The following is an 18,106-nucleotide window of genomic DNA, read 5'->3' as shown; positions in this document are numbered from 1 at the left end:
AATGACATCATCCAAGATGGTGGATCCAAGAAGGCCGTCGGGGTCAAGGTCAAAGGTCAAGGTCACATCCTGATAGAGGCTTAACTGAGGCTTGAGTTAAGGATGCTTAAGCCTCTATCAGGACATTTCTAGCCGCTGGGATTTTTAAGGACTAAATGCGGAAATTTTCCCTCGAAACGGGAATTTTTCCCTCGAAAAAGGGAATTTTTTTCTTAAAACGGGAATTTTTGAGTCATTTTGAGTCATTTTTGAGGAATTTTGAGGAATTTTTGCCGCCATGACGTCACAAATCCAAGATGGCGGACACCGACACCACCACCACAGCCTGAAGCCTGATCCAGTATGCCCTATTATATACTACTAACGTATGTCATAAGTTACTTCACTTATTCCACTCCCACCATTCAGCTCGTATTGCTATGAGGGAGATTGCCTCGAAACGGGCACGGTGTGTTGCAATTTGGAACGAAATCGGACGAAACCAGTTTTGGTGTGGAGTCCAAGACCACGGCTGTTAATTGGCAAAAGACTGCTTAAAATAGCTCCACTCGACCAAGACTGTTTCGTAATTACCTGTCTGCGGGTCATTAATGATTGAACTGGCTGATAAAAATTTGGAATACTCAGAATGCCCAAGCAAGTATTGCGCAATGCGGCACGAAAAGTTAATCAGTATTCATGGTGATATCAAGGAGTCGGAAATTGCTATAGATAGTGGCGAGTGGTGAACAAATAAAAATGCTGCGATTTAGAGTACACATAAATACACTCAGATTTATGGTGACATCTCACCGAACGATAACAACTAATAAAGAAGAACTAAAACTAAAAAATACAAAAAATACTGCACTGTATTAACGTTCTGCTTCAAATAAAGTTTTAATACAAATTCTATAAATAATTCTGGTATTCCGAACTATATATCCACGTAGCCATGGGGAAAATTAAAAGGTTAGTGACAATAATTACGACATTTTTTAACTGAGACGGAACTTACGGTGATGCGTAAAATAGTTTTTTTTTTTGCACATCCAAACGTGTGCATTAAAAATAATTTGGAAATAAAAAAAAATAATCAGAAGACTATGAAATGACCTGATTTTATTTATAAAAGTTACACGCTTTGATGAAAATAAACATCATTAATTTGTATTTCGTTTCTGATCGTTATGTTTAAGTGTAGGTACGCATGAGTATAAACGAAGATGATATGAAGAAAGACTCAAGCGCTAAAATCGTACCAGAATGCTCATTTTTTCGGTGAAAATTAATAAGCTGGAGCGGAGGTGAATGGTGAAGGTGAGATTTGGGTCACACGGCTAGCGTGGACGGAAGATCCAAGATGTGATCACAAATACACTCAATGCTCATTAGTCATACTAGTGGTTAGGGATGAATTCGGCGACCCCTCGCCACATGAGTGTATAACCTCAGCGCTCAGTCACCCTAGGTACGTCAAAGGTTAAGGGAGAATTTCGGGACATTATAATCCAGCATTTTATAACTGAAAGGTACAAGGTACACTGGGGTGCCATTTTGTCCACTGAGAACACACTTCTCTCCTCCTCATGGTTCAGACCAACTCGCTTCTCTATGCCCAAGACAAGCTACCAAACATGTCACCAAACTGCGCTCACAGTTAATTATTTACAACCTCGACATGGACCTTTTCATAACACCCAGGGAACATATCAGGTATGACAAGGACTGTTTTTTTTTTATTTCCCCACGTCGGTCACGCATAAAACTTCGATGTGTCCACAGAGACAGTCAGCAAATATTCATGCTCGTCTTGAAAGTGTATATAGGTCCTACAAACAACCACCCCCCCCCCCCCCCCACAGGCGTGCGCAGGACTTCAGTAGTGGTGGTGCCAGATTACACAACAGCCCTGTCATTCACAGACCCCGAGCCTAAAGCGAGGGGTCCGGGGGTCCTCCCCCGGAAAAATTTGGATTTGAAAGCGCATAATGGTGCTATTTAAGGTGTTTCCGAACAAAAACTTTAAATACACAGATGTAAAAATTTTAACATTTTTTTATGACAAATTATGGCTTTGAACGTTATAACCACCAGGAAAACTACTAAACTATTTACAGTTTTAAGCTTTGTTGAGCCATAAAGTAAATTGCACAAATTGTTTGCACGGAATTCATGCTGGTGGCTTTGAAAAACCGTACTTATATGTTTTCTGAAGACGCCAAATAAATGCTAGAAAAAACATTCTCAAATGTTAAGTTTTAAAATCAACAAATGAAAGGAGTTTTTGTAACATACCTAAAATATTAAAAATACACAAATAAGAGTGGGCAAAAGTTTTAACTTTTAAAATACAACAAAAATGTTTTATCGGCAACTGCATATAAGTCATCGAGTAAGCATATCTTTTTAACTAACTAAACTCTCTCTCTTTTTTTTAAAAATAAACCCTGGTGGACGGCGGCTATTATTCCGTGCGCCTGCCGAGTGGAGTGAACAGTGGACACCGAGCGCGCATTCTATGTAATTCGAGGAGAACTAGGAGAAGTATTTACATTTTAGAAGTTTCGTAGCCGCGGCCCGCGTGTACAACACAAGTAATTGCACCTGGCTTGTTTCCGTGTGTATAGTTGGTTCGATTGATAATTGATATACTGATAGTGTTATGAGCACATATCTGTAACTCGACACGATTGGAAAACGTATTTTTTTTTTGGAAATAATACGGTTTTTTGTAAGTATGTATTATTTGTGCTTGTAAAAAACAAATAACTTTAACCCTAATGGTGGTGCCAAGGCACCTGTGGCACCTACCGTGCGCACGCCTATGCCCCCCCCCCCCCCCTTCTTCGACGCAGCCAACTCTCATCGCTTGTTCAAGCCCTCACACACACTTTAATTTGCTGACGCTACGCGATCAGATATAGAAAATCGATAGTCAGGCTCTTACTTCAATACTCTCACTCCATAAGGTGTCCTAACGTGCCGAAAAATTATATTAATTGAAATCGCACCAAAAAAAATTTGTTCATTCGAAAAAAATATTTCAAACGGGAAAAATAGTTGTTTCAGCCAATTAATAATAATTCGGGAATTCTCTCAACACAGAAGTTACAATTTATAAATAACTGTAAAGTACTGAAACAAATGTAAAACTATGTAAAAATAAGATGGCTTCTTTCGGTTTTTATCTCTCCTCAAAATTATTAAGAAAGGTGGATTCATAATTTGGCAAACGAGCACAATATTTGACCGCCATGTGTTTGAACCTACTGTTATCAACTACAGGTAGGTCGGCCGTGTGCACAGGAGAGAGATCGTGCCCGTAGGAAGGAAATTAATATTGTTCATTCATGGCGCATCAGCCAAAGACAGTAGAGTAGAGTGGCACTTTTGCGGGAGTTGGGAACTATATACATACATCAAATGGTAGCAAGAATTGTCGAAAAATTTATTTATTTAGTTTCTGCTTTAAAAATAAGTCATGTTAAACGTGACTTACGATAAATGTAACAAAAAATATGTTGCAAGGTTAAAATGGTTGAATCTTGTTTTTAATTGTATATCATAAGGTACATTAATTTATCTGTTGAAAATGTGCGTTCACAAGCTGCTGGTCGGCTGTAGCGGGATGATTAAACTAAAGTGTGTGTATATTATATATATATATATATATATATATATATATATATATGACGCTACCGATGGATGTCACATAGATAGTGAAATTTCATTGGCTAAAATTAATGCATACGAATTAATTTGTAAATCGATTTCTCAAAGGTTACGTGCACAGCTGTGTGGTGGATAAAACATTAAAATGTTCATGAGATCAGGAAATAAGAAAAAAAAGTGAGAGAGTCTTTCAGTACTCGCCAGAGATAAGTAACATTTAACTTCGGTTAACGAGAAAATTGTGTTCTCGTGTTGCAAAAAACACAATACGAAACTCAGAGACGAAATTTAGAGTATAATCATTTAAAATAATGCAAAGCGTGATAAATATACGCAAATTGTGTTTCCCACTGAAATCTAGACGCGAATCACGCGAAGTTCCCGCAACTGCCGCTAGGATTCGCTGCCGGAGCAGCTACATCCACTATCGAATCATTCTATTTGCAGACTGAAATTTAAAACTAAGTATATAATGAACGGCTCCGAACCCCGGCTTTCAACCTGATTTCCGACAAAGAATTTCATTAGAATGCTGACTATTTTGATAAAATTCACTAAACAGTTAATACTATGAAGTTTCCCTTTGGTTTTGTGAACTTTGGTCCGCGTCACCCGCCGCAGATGGCAGCACCGTGGTCACACATTTCCTTTCCAATCGCGAAACCCGAGAGCTAGGAAACGCCGGCACGGTGGACCGAGGCTCAGTGAAAGAGCGGTGACCGAGGGGACTGGACTGACCCCAGGCCGCGGGAGGGCGGCTCCTTCTTGCGCCGCTGCAGCTCTGCCATGTAGGCCGACATGCGCTCGTTGGAGGTGAGCAGGCTCTTGGCGGCCTCCAGGGTCTGCGCCTGGTGCCGACACGCCGCCAGCAGCTTCGTCGTGCCCTCGCGCATCTTGATCTCCAGGTCGATCTTCTGCTCCAGGTCGAACTCCTGCGCACACACCCCGCACCGGCCCTTCAGTCGGGGGACCGCCGCTCTCGGGCATCACGAGTTGCACTTTGCCTGGCGTGATAACTAACTTTAATTATGCATGCAAATATTTAACATAAACACAAAATAAAAAGAACTGCAGTGATATTATAAATTCGGTTGATAGTCAAATTCTAAACATTAGAAATAATTACATACTCATAATTCAATATCACACCGTATAAAATTTAATTAAGTAAAGACAGTAAAGATAAATTTTAATAAATAATGAAAAAATATGCTCAATGTTTATTCTAATTTACTAATTTTATTTAATAAATAATACACACGGGAACATCACCTTACTTAGATACAAATACACTTGAAATTTTTTTGAAAATAATATATATCACTAATATTTACAACGAATAATTGTTTATAATTATATGGACCATTTTTCAATATCCATCACTAATGTATATGCTTTAAAAGAACAAATATAATAATATTTGTATGTAGCCTTTTCTCGTCAGTTTTTATTGCATGCTATGCATTCATCTTTTTTTTTTCATAATGCGCTGAAAAAAAAACTAATGAATAAAGCTCAACATTCCCGGTAAATTATGCGCCCCGACGGCCTGCAAGGAATAAATTCTATTTCTAATTTCGTTATGTCGTGCTGCCCGACAGAAAGCAAAACGGAAACGAAAATCTTACAGGAATAAAATTCAAAATATTTATATACTTGGTAAATCTTAATGTTAAAAAATGAAATTTTATTTTACGTGTGGGTACACTTTAATATTTGTAGCTTGCCTTAATCGGTTTACATAAATGAATATCATCGTGTTTATGATAAATGTTGTTATTGTAGACTGGTGAAGATTTAATTTGAGAATGGACGAGTTCAGCGAAGAACGTTTAGTTAATGAAGTTAAAGCTCATGGCATTCTGTATGACATTTGATTCAAAGACTACATAAATCAGCCAAGATAAAAAAGAAAAGAGGATGGGCTGAGATAGCATGTCCTTTTTCTCTTCTACACTGTTTTTAGCGCATTCTATACTGCATTTTATGGAATTATTTGGCTTGGAACGATTTAACGACAGCCAAATTACAAATCGTCGGGTTTATGTTTGTCGTGGTATTGTGACCCTACGCTATTAAATCTGTCGTGCTGGAGATATACGACGGATTGTCGGCTGGGTCGTGTCGTGTTCGTTATGATATTGTCACTCCAGCTTAACGAAAACTACGCACTGGAGCGTCGCGTCACTTCACTAACGCTTGGCCGAGAGTTAGGATTGAAGAGCTCAATACTCCCCTCCACCTCTTCGTCATCGAACGTTCCACTCCTCACTTATAGTTAATCTCTGCCTCAGCCATCGTCTTGACTTCATAAATCTTTGTTTTACTTACCCGTGCCAAAAACAGTGATAAATTCAGAAACTATCAACTTTCGGTAAGCAAACAACTTTATATCCTGGAATAAAAAATATATTTTAAAAGCTCCACATGTAGACATAGGTACGGAAAAAAATAGACTATCGTAGTTGAGTGATTATTCTAAAATTTGTAAAATGTGCAAGGATGAAATACCACCATAACAGCCTCTATCGTTTATTAAAATAATAATACGTAATAAACTTAAAACACAGGCAAAACTAAACATTGAACAGTTTACGTTTGTATGGGAATGTTTTGAATTGAACAAACCAAGCCTACTATATCAAGCGAGGTGGCTCAACCGTAAAATGTGGACTCGTATCCGGAAGGAAGCTGGGTTCAAATGCCTGTTCGTCCAACCAGATTCCAGGTTCATGTTGTTCCCCAATGCCGCCCATTCCTGAACGATTCCATAGAATAGGTCATGGGCGATTAGTGCCCCAAAATGATTTCCTTTGTTTTCCTAGAATGACCTCGTTGGTTGGAGAAGTTATCTGTTGAAAAAAATGTGGCGTGAAACACGGCTTGGGTAACAACCGGGATGGAAAAAAAAGGCACTCCTATGGGAAGCCTACACTTCATAGGAATGAGAGCTACACCCGAACAATCCCGAAGTTTGCCGATCGCCAGTGAAAGTAACTCCATATTGCAAGCATTCGAGCCCTCGCTGCGGACGCGAACGGAGGTGTTGTCCGTCGCTCAAGCACCATGCCGAATAATAATCAGAGGGATATTCAAGGATCGTTTCGACGGGTTTCAAGCCTCTCCAGAATCCAGCCTTGAGCTCGACTCGGCGGGACTCGGCGGGACTCGGCGGGACTCGGCGGGACTCGGCGGGACTCGGCGGGACTCGCGGGACTCGCGGGACGGGAAGCAGCATTACGAGGACTACGTGGTGCGCTACGAGCAACGCGCCCCAGCTGACGCAAGAGGCACCGCTGTTAGCCGCGCAGGTCCAACCTGCGATTATCGGAACCGAGATGCACCAGCTGCTGTCGAACAGAAGCTGCCACCTGCACTCGGTTTCGAGGCCCTACGACTCTCACACCACATGGACCACGGTCTTCATGTGGAACTTCGAAAGTCACGAAAGACCTCATAGAGCTGGCCGAAAGCCTCAACCGATCACCACAGAAAATCGAGATGCCGGCTGTACGAGTGATCGACTCTCCAGCTCTCTACATCATGTGGGCCACCTACGAGGCCGTCCTCACTTGCGAGAGGGTCATCGCCCACGAAACACAGCCCGACCCAGAAGCCGAGCCGGCCCCAGAGCTGCGGGAAAACCAGCGCCCAGACAGATCAACCTGTGAAACTCCGGCATGTCCAGTCACAGGCGTCCTTCCCGCGGCTCTCAAGACTGCTGTTCTCACAGCGTCTGAGAGTGTCACTACCCGCCTCTGCTGCCCCCTGCGGTGACCTGCGCGGCGACACGGACCGCCCTGTCAGGAGGAGGGTGGCGGTCTCGGCTGCGGACCAGCGCGAGGCCACAGGGCGCCCCACCGACCTCTACAGGGGGGCCTTCACCACCACCCAGGAGGCCACTCGACTCCTGGAGGCCGGGAGGCCCGCTCATTCCAGGAAGCAGCCTCCTAGCGCCTGGAGTCGTCCCGGGCGCGGTGCGGTGCTGGAGCTGGCAGAGATGCTGGCTGCAGTGCTGCACCGCCCCAGGTTCACCCCGAGCCGGCCGTGGGTCGAGGGGACCCGTCCCCTCCGCAGGCCTGGCCCCTACTCTCGATAAAGGGAGGGGGGTCATTAGCCCACGGTTTCGGGAACCTCGTACGTAAACACCTCACAAACAGAAACCAGTAAATTCTATTGCGGCCCTAAATTAACAAGAAATTAGACAAAGTCCAAACCAGACCCCTAGCAAAACCGGCTCACTTATAGGACACCAATTTAACTCATAAAAATTCACCACCACCCACTCCTTCCAGAAGGGCTGGAAAAAACCCACGCAGTGTAATAACTTATCACAGCCTAGGCGACTCGAGTTTAAAACATAACCTAATAGTCACTTTACCTCAGTCTACACAGCTCTACGGAGCTACTAGCCATGTTCCCTAAACCCCCTCAAAAACGTAAAGTAATCTAGAATCATGAATGCAGTCTGCAGCCCGGTGCGCCTAGCAAACCCAGGGATCCATGCCAAGTGCGAGCATTCGGGCCCCGGGGCCGCCATGGCGATGGTGACATCCCTGACAGCCGGCCAGAAATGACTGACTGGGATTGCTTCATTGACCAATTGATCTGCACCATCATATTGCAAGGATTTATATATTATACGGTCAAAGATTATTTTAAATAACGCTAACCTAACCAAACTTTCATTTTAGTTACGATAACCTAACCTAACGTAACCTACCCTCCCGGAAAAAAAGTACTTTTCATTTATGTCACTTAACGAACCTAACCAATAATTTATTTCGGTATACTTTGGAACTGTTCGGGTTGTAGTTGTGGCTGTGGCTTTCATTCCTGTAAACTGTAGGCTATCCCACTTTTATTATGAATAAATAAATTGGCAAAAAAGTGCGGGAAAAAAAACGTTGTTAATGGCACGCTGACAAGCTCCATTTTTTTTAGTAAGGCAAAAAAAAAAAGTAGTTATCAGTTTATGTGAAATGGTCAATATGAAATTTTTAAATAAGTCTTCATGGGAATCGAATACGAGAGCTCTAGTTGACCTCCGAACGCCAAACGGGCTTGAAAACAAGTCCACGCCGCCACGAGCCCCGGACCTTGGACCAGACCAACTCCCAAGCATCAATACAAATCTCAAAATACCCTCGACGTAAACACAGGGACAGAAATACTTCTGCACGTCTTCCGGAACCAAGGATGTAGCTTCTATACTTGGCACCCCTGCTGCCAAGAATATCGCCCACTGGTTCGTCGGTAAATATTGAAAACGTGAGTAGTGCTTCTGCGCGAGCTTGAAACAAAAACAAAAGTATACTGCCGGCGGTTTTTATGTTTCTGGCTCGGACATGAAGCAAGCGTAGGTACCTGTTTGTATGTGTTACATTCTCAACTCGAGCTCATAGAAAACTAATTCCAGCCAATGTTTACATTTCCGCTGCATGTCAAAAACTTTCCAACATTTAACACAAACGTATATCCCCGTGGACATACGCAAATTGTTAAAAAAATATATCCCATTTAGCATTTCCAGCAGCCTAACTCTTTGCCACCGATGACCTATGAACATTTGTGTGTTTGTGGTGGACAGGGGCGCAAATATGTCGGATTCACAAGGGGAGCCGCGGAAATTTTCTTGTAAAAGGGTTGGGGGGGGGGGGGGCACATAGCCCGAGAGTTTTGCACGTGGGGTTAACCGACACGTCATCCCTGGATACGGTGCTTGTATGTTGTATACTGCCCATATGTTTGCCTACATTCATGCAATAAGCAGAAAAATTTAAAATATACAAATAGGTTTCCATTAGAAATAGTTTTGACATCAAACCCGTTTCACAGTCATGCTTTCGCAGTGAGAGGCTTAATTCCAGGGGGACCCGGGCACCCCTGCCCCCCCCCCCCCCGCCTCTCGGGATCTACACCCATCATTAGATAAGACTGCAAGGTGAGTAGTACACAAAATAGGGATTGGTAGCAAAAACGTTAGAACAATTATTGTAATAGTGCGATGTTTTATTATTTTATGGTCTGTATATATTGTTTTCGCAAATTAGCGGAAAGTTTAACAGTCAAGTCCTAGACTATTTCAAGTTTACAGTGCAGGAAATTACTATACAAAAAAATATAAATGAATAAATACAAACCAAGTGACTTGCGAACAATATTTCAGATAAATTCTTAACCAGCAGACATTTCAATGCATCTCACATCTATCACCGTAAGTAACTCAACGTAACTGACATGCTTAACATTTGATTTATTTTTCACTTCTTTGTATAACGAGGACTGTCTTATAAAACCCGCCCAGACCGTTAAGGAGGATACATAAAGAGGAAGGACATATCCGGGTAAAAAAGGACGTCTGGTAGCTCTGCATGTGTTCGATCCAAATCTCCGACAAGATTAAAAGTTTAAAGTCCTTAAATCAGTAACCTGGTGGTTCGTTGCCCAGTAGCCCACAATTAACTTGGAGCTTTAGTCTTAAGCATCTGTGCGTAACCGTGCGACATAATCTTACAAATGTACATTGTTAAATAGCATAAGGTAAGTAGTTACCCAAGAAATAAATACACTATTTACTATGCATAAATATATATAAAAAACCAATTTATTTATAGATCCGAGCGTGTTAAAAAATATACACTTACAGTGAGAAAACAACGGGGCGTGATAATATTTTATGTAAATTACGGAAAACTAAAGTCGCCCCACTTTCCAAAACCAAACATGGCTGCGCGGGCAACGTTTTCTGTGTCATGGCCATCCAACATTTTCCGACAACATCGTTGGAAGGTGTTGGAAGATAAATTTTGAAACCGCTCAGTCAAAACTACAGCCCGATGGCGTCGCCCCTTCAAGCGTAGAGCAAAGGGGGCGCCGACCATACCAGAGCTACTTGCCGAGACGCCGTACACAGCAGTGTTGCCAACAGTTCGAAAACATTACAAAAAGTAATTTTACCAAAAACAACCAAAATCAAGTACGAAACTACTACCATTCGTTTTTGTCTTAACTTCCGCGAAAAAAAAAAAAAACTTTGCTATTACACTATATCACCAAACCATTCACGTTAACAAGCAGTTCGCACAGAAAACTCCACCAGCTCCATATAGTCCGGGCCATGTAACTGTTTCAAATTTGTCAGTTCTCAATTTATTCTGCCACTGTTGTTTTGTCAACAGTGTCTGTAAAAAACTTCATGTGATTGTCAGTGTTAGTAAACAAACATCAAATAACGGTTGGAAAGTGTGTACTACTTAAGCTGTTTTTTGAAAACGGTCGATTTCAGACAAGGCACATGACACCGACTATATCTGCCATGTAGCCTACGGGAATTACCCCTGTTTTTCCACAGAAAAAACATTATCGCTATCTTTGAATATTTTCACGAAAGAATAACTACACATGCAACACTATGATACCTTATTTCATGGGCGCAAATCTGTAGGATTTCCAGGGGGGGCCCGTGAATTTAATTTAAGAATTTTGCTCTAGAGTTCAACCGAAACAAGTCTTCTCTGGATATTAAGCTCGTATGTTATACACTTTATTTTTACGTAAGTGATATTAACAATAAAGCAGAGCAACATATGTTTTAGTAATTATTAATTAATGACTATAATAAGTGATCTCTCAAACATGTTTGAATAATTTGCTAACCTAAATACATAAAATATCCATTAAAAAAAAATCTATAAAAATAATATACGTGAATATAATGCAAATAGATAACACCCCACCCATACATTACCATTTTCCAAAAGTGTTTATTCTAATTTCAATTTAAAAATAAATGATTAAATTAAAATAAAACAAATATTTAAGGGGGGCTCCCATACAACAGACATGATTTTTTTTTTGCCGTTTTTATAGATGATGGTAAGGAACCCTTCGTGCGCGAGTTCGACTCGCACTTTGTCGGTTTTTTTTTTTATGCCACATCACATAATTACTGCGATTCAAATGCTGTTCGTGAAATTCTTTGTTCACAGTTTTTGATGCGCCCTAAAAACCCAAAGCGCCAAAGCTAATAAATGGATCAACATCAAATGAACGATCGAATCATATTAAAACCCTTAAAGACTATTTTATTTAGTAAAGGCATCAACCAGGTAAAAAAGAAAAAAAAAACTTAATGACACAAATGAAAAATCTCGGAGATAGAACTATAAAATTTATCCTACAGCTAATTGAACCACATACATTTCTCGGCTTATATTTAGTATAATCAGTATTTTGGCAGTGAATTATTTAGTTAAAATATGCCGCTTGATTAGTTATTAAAGAGACGCGTTTGCTTCCTTATTAACTTAAATACGGATGTGTAACGTTTAAATACTTCTTTCTCACTCTTACTTCTGTTTACTCGTGCAGTGTTGCAGTTATCAAATAACAAATGTTATAAAGTGATTATCGGCCATGAATTGTGAAAATTATCGTTTGATAATAAAAGGGGAGTGATTTTAAATTCCATATTGACGAGGAAAAAAATTATTCCATGTATATTCACATGTAACGTACAGAGCAGCTAGCCTTACAGAATGGAGATGAGCTAAAAAAATTCCAGAAAATGGTATATAAGTTTCAGTTCGTAAATAAACTAAATTATTTTATAATTACTCTTAAAGTATTAAGTTGTTTATTTACTGGAAAAAATAACGTTACATAATCACTTAAATAAAATATATTACCTAAATAATAGTCACTACTTATAAAACAATCAAGCTTACCAGGTGAGAATCAGATTATGTTTTCCGTTTCTTCCGCGTCACGAACTTATCCATGTTGATGTTTGCCAAGAAAGCAGAAGACTGGGGCACACGAGAGCAAAACCACTTTAAAAACAGACTACCTGAAACCTATAATACTGTCGTTTCAGAGGACAGGGTAGTGTGGGTAACAATTAGGAGGAAAAGCTAAGGGAACCCTACCCTAGCTTCGTCCTTTGGAATGAACGGTTTCTGGGAATTAAGGGTTTAAAAGTTCTCACTGGAAAACTCCATACCATGGCTTTCGCAGAAGGGGTAGGGGAAAATAACTACGGAACTCGAAGGTAGGAATGTAAAGCATGTCAAAGTGTCTGTCGTCGTTGTAAATAATAATATATATGAATATATATAAATATATATAAATAATATATAATATATATATAAATAATATATATATGTTGTGTACACCATTAACTTTAAAATCACGAAGTGGGCCCCCCCAAGGAGGGGCCCATTAATTCCAGGGGGGCCCGGGCCCCCCTGGCCCCCCCGGGATCTACGCCCATGCCTTATTTATTAAATTTCTTTATAAAAAAAGGGGGATTATTTCCCAAACAAATCACTATAAAGAAAAAAAACATAACACATTTAGTTGTGTAATAGCTAAGATGGAAACACTGAGTCCGCGAGGTTCACTTACGGGCGGTGGCGACGTGCTAATTCAAGAGAGGGGCGCCACGTCCCCCGTCCCCCCCCCCCCCAAGGGGATGGGCGGGGTGGCGCTTCCTCAATTTGCGGGCGACCCACATCCGCAACCTCCCCTCCCTCCCCATTCAACAACGACCGATGCAGTGAGGCAGGCTAAAGACAGATAGACGAATTGGCTCGTAACGCCCACCGCTGGTTCAACCAACAACGCCGCTTTACTTGCCACGCTTGGTTATCCATCTTCTTCTCAGGTTTCATTTTGTTGAACACTTATTGCACCCCGCATGACTGAGCCCACGGTTTTCCCTGGGCCCAACGTAACTAGTGTTAGTCTCAAGAGTTAGTCATGGCTTCAATCGTTGCCATTGCTGGCCAATCACAAATAAGCACACTAAAACTACCCTCCATGCATGGTTGAAAACCCCATGATAAGGCGTACATGCTTCGGCCTGAGATGCAATTAGAGTCTACCTTAACCCGGACTCTCTTCAACCCAGTACACTTTGAATAATGTAGGTTATGATTTATATTATATATATAACAACCTTTTCCATTTTCCCCTCTAAAGAAAATGTCTGGAAAAAGTGAATATAACCATAATGTATATATAGTTTTGCAGCAATGAACATACCGAAATATTATAGTAGACTGTAATAGGTGCTAACACTTCTACGTATAATTCTCACGGAATTCTGCGTCAGTATGCAATAATTTTATTAATAAAAAATGGGAGCGTATACTTATGTACGCGCGTTAGAAGTTATAGATACTTGGTTTAAAAAACTAACTTTAATTTTGCATGCAAATAAGTAATAGAAATAAAATAAAAGGATTGGAGTGATGTAAATACGATTGGTACAAAATTATTCAATTTCATAAAATAATCGAGATAAATTCCAATTAATGATGAAAATCTAGGAATATACTGAAAGTTTATTCTAATTTATTAACATAAATTATTTATATAATAAAATTTAATACTTTATAATGCAAATAAATTGTACATGCGGGAACATAACCTTACAAACATTCCCCTGAAAACGGCCAGAAGAATTCTAAATCCTCCCCAGACACACTTGCCAGCGACAATGGGAGCTTACAAGCAACCTGGCATCGTTATAAATACGGGAATATAACCTCACATAAATACACTTGAGAAAGTATATAAACCAGGGGCGCAACGACAAGGGGGGGGGGGTCAAGGGTATTTTGCCGCCCCCCCCCCCTCCCCTGAAACCTTGAAGTGGGGGCAAACGGGGGCAAAGAAAGTGCTGTGAAATCAATTTTTAGGAAATAAAACTGCTTAAATAGCACCATTTTCCACCTTGAAATACAAATATTCCCGGGGGAGGACCCCCGGACCCCCCGCTTCAATAGGGGGGATCGATGATTCTTTATAAAAAGGTATATTGTCCCTCCTTTGGAAATTTAGTTGTTGTGCCCCTGATATAAACACAATTTCTTTCACTAACATTTACAACAAATAAATGTTTTAAATGATATGAACCAGTATTCAATCACAATCACTGAAGTTTTTTTGTACGTATTCCTTTTTTTCATTCCGTGAAAATTTTGTTGCACGGTGCGAGCGCATTGTAAACATTCACTCATATTTTCGTTACGCGCCTAAAGAAGTATAACTTCAATTAAAAAAAAAAACCTTCATAGTGAATTCTCTGAGCTGAGATAAGTTTCTTTTATTTTTTATAATATTACGAAGCTTGGTTCATTTTTTTTTTCATTCTAAATCTCATTTACAGCGTAGTGGAGAAGCAATAGAATAGATAAGAATACCCATATCAGGCGCTGAAATACAGGCAGGCGGTGAGAACGGTCTGCAGGATCCTCGGAGAGTCGCGCCCATGAGTGAGGGTCGTGGGTTCGATCACACACCGCGACATCATTCAAATACACGAACACTTGAGTGGGTAACCGGGTGGTTCGGAGCCCAGTATAATCTTGGAGGTCACGTCGCCCTAAGCCTCTGTGCATAACCGCGCGACGTTAGGACACAGTACAATCAAATCAAATACTGTCAGAAACCGTGGAGGGCTAGAGCAACCCGCGTGGCACTTTCAGATACAGCATGGATACGAATGGAAGGAAAGAAAGAAAGGCGGAAGAGAGGAAAGGAGGACGGAAAGGAGGACGGAAAGGAGGACGGAAAGGAGGACGGAAAGGAGGACGGAAAGAAGGGTGGAATAATGGAGGGAAGAGAGGAAGGGAAGGGCGAAAAAAGAATAGGAGGAACGAGGAAGGAAAAAAAAAGGTGGAATAAAAGATAGGTAGTAGGGAAGAAGGGTGCTATGGACGACAGAATATGAGGAAGGGAATAAAGATGGAAGAAAGGGCAGAAGGAATGGGAGATTGAAACAATAGGAAGAAATAAAGGATAGAAGGAAGGGAATAAGCGTGGAGTTAAGGATGCGAGGAAAGCAAGAAGAGTGGAAGAGAAGGGTGGAAGAAAGGATAGGGGTGGAAGAGAGGAGGGAGTAACAGGAAGAGAGGAAGAAAGGAAGGGAGGGAGACAGTAAAAGGGTCACGCGGAAGGACGGCACACTTCAAAGACCGACAGCCGTCAGCCCGCCGATGGCGCCGGGCGATAGCAGCGCCCGCTCCTTGCAGCGGCGAACAGGCCATTCACTCGCGCAGCCGCAGTAAAGTTTACCGCTGTAGACCTTGTGCGTATCGCCGAAAATTTGCATTTAAGTCCTAGATGACAGCGACTTACATCAGTCCATTAAAATGCTACCCATTTGTACAGTTTTTCATTTAGACTGTCCATAAAACTACCAAAATAATCTTGAGACTATAATAAAGCCATTAATGTTGTAAAAAGCATAAATTGTTAATATTAAAGATGTGATATTAAGCAATTAATTCATGAAATATTATTTTTTATCTTTGCCACTCAGATAAAAATACTATTTACACCAATTTGAAGAGTCCAATGCGAAAAATGTCCAAATAAATGTTTTCGGTTATACCTTTAGCTTTAAGACAGTATATTTATAAAGAGTCTAACGTAATTAGTTGGCTCATTAAAGCGGCCCGAGCGTTACAGTGTACTGCGGCCGTACTGATCTCTCACGGCCACCGCCGTTCCAGCGCGGCATTCCGACACACTGCGTACTGCGACACTGGGTCTTATTTAGGGATTACTTAAAACATAGCTAATTCATATGAGAGGGTGTATGTTACATGTAATGAGATATGCATTTTTTTCCTTATATTAATGTTTTTTGATACAATAAAATTAACAATAAACGATTTCTGCTTGGAACTTGTAAATTAAAAACTCTAGAGGACCTCTGGTTTTATATCTGCATGGATTTATTCTGTTTCAAAAATGTTATTATTAAAAATTATTTTTTTAGCAACAATTTTTTTTTTATTTCTGATACATCGTTTTATTTTCGATCAGAACAATGCAAAATTTGAATGTAGCCTGTATTCGACAAAATGAAAAATTATATATTTACTTCTTTAAAATCAGTTTACTACATAAAAATAGAATAAAACGATACATCGTAAATGTACTGAGTTTTTTTTTCACTTAAAAAACATAATTCCTATAATAATAGGTTTTTTTTCAGAAAATAAATAAAACACGAGTTGTGTTGTAAAACGTATAGGTAGTATTACATATTCAGTTTTTTTTTAAAATAAGTTAATGTATTTGAGTGCTGCGCCTAGCTGACGTCGTTGGATTGCTAGTGGCAAAGAGCGGTGGTGGATGGTTTTGCAAGAGTTTCACCGTATTTTATGACGCTACCTGTGAGAGGGTGTTCGTACCAGAAATCCTAACGGCTAAGGAAACTATCCATTCTCTGTAGTCACGTACGGGTGTGCTACTCTCGCAATATCGTCAAATATCACAACTTTCCGGGACGTTCGGTCATTTCTCGGTTAGCTCTGGTTTCACCAGAACAAAATCTTGTCTGTAGTGATTTCATATTCCTATTACCGTAGTAGTATGGCGTTTGAGAACAAACCAAGTTTGCTGTATACTGGGAGCCTACTTAAAAAAAAGTATTTATAGAGTTATTAAATTATTTACGAAACACAATTTTGTAGATCGTTTGGGAAATTATCATTTAGGACTTAACTGCTCGTTATTGGTGTGACGCACAAGGGTTACATCGGTAAACTTTTGACATGTTACTAAGAAACGTTTATTCTACAACTGTACAAAGTTTCTGCTTTGGGATAATTTTCCATGTTTCTTAACAGCGAAATTCGTCCCGACCCCAAGCCGACTTCGGCAACCTCACAGTAGTACACACTACACGGCTCGGATAGCTTCAGGGGTCAAACAAATTGTATGAGACCCTTAACAAATATACCCATTTAAAGAAGAATAAATATGCAACAACGTTTATTGAAAGCGATTTTCACGTAGGGCTCTTTAAGTTTATGTAAAATGTATTTATATTTCCTAAAAATTGAATGAAAGTGAATTCGTTAAGTTTAATGATTTAAATTGTCTATTTTATAGAAAGATGTTTAAACTTCGTACTTTTTATCACTATACTCAGATAGGGCAATGTTTCTAGATTATTTTGGGTTTCATACTGTCAGTCTACTCCATAAACTGCATTTGCAATATCCATTATTGTGGATCGTTGCAAAAAATTGACATTTTGGGCTTAACTGCTCGTTTTTTGTGTGACGCACAAGGTTTGCATCGGTAAACTTTTGATATGTTACTAAGAAACGTTCACTCTACAACTGTACAAAGTTTCTTCTTTGGGATAATTTTCCATGTATTAAAAACCTTTGTTTCTTTACAGCGAAATTCGTCCCGACCCGAGCCTACTTCGACAACATCGCAGTAGTACACACTACGCGGCTCGGATCGCTTCAGCGGTCAGACTAATTGTATGAGACACTTAAAAAATATACCCATTTAAAGAAGAATAAATATGCAACAACGTTTATTGAAAGCGATTTTCACGTAGGGCTCTTTAAGTTTATGTAAAATGTATTTATATTTCCTAAAAATTGAATGAAAGTGAATTCGTTAACTTTAATGA

At 40.2% G+C, this 18,106-nt stretch overlaps 1 protein-coding gene across 5 annotated transcripts in view; it reads right to left on the bottom strand.

Moving 5' to 3' along the window:
• LOC134535821 (rhotekin-like) overlaps positions 1-18,106 on the bottom strand; it is a 334,139-nt gene that overhangs the window by 34,351 nt on the left and 281,682 nt on the right. For all 5 annotated transcript variants that reach the window (XM_063375148.1, XM_063375137.1, XM_063375128.1 and 2 more), the window contains one exon: positions 4,393-4,586. In XM_063375148.1, coding sequence (XP_063231218.1) covers positions 4,393-4,586 — 194 coding nt within the window. The remainder of the gene's footprint in view (positions 1-4,392; positions 4,587-18,106) is intronic.

The sequence above is a fragment of the Bacillus rossius genome, chromosome 1, assembly GCF_032445375.1.
Source record: "Bacillus rossius redtenbacheri isolate Brsri chromosome 1, Brsri_v3, whole genome shotgun sequence".
Lineage (NCBI taxonomy): Eukaryota > Metazoa > Arthropoda > Insecta > Phasmatodea > Bacillidae > Bacillus > Bacillus rossius.
This window is presented reverse-complemented; position numbering and strand designations above follow the sequence as displayed.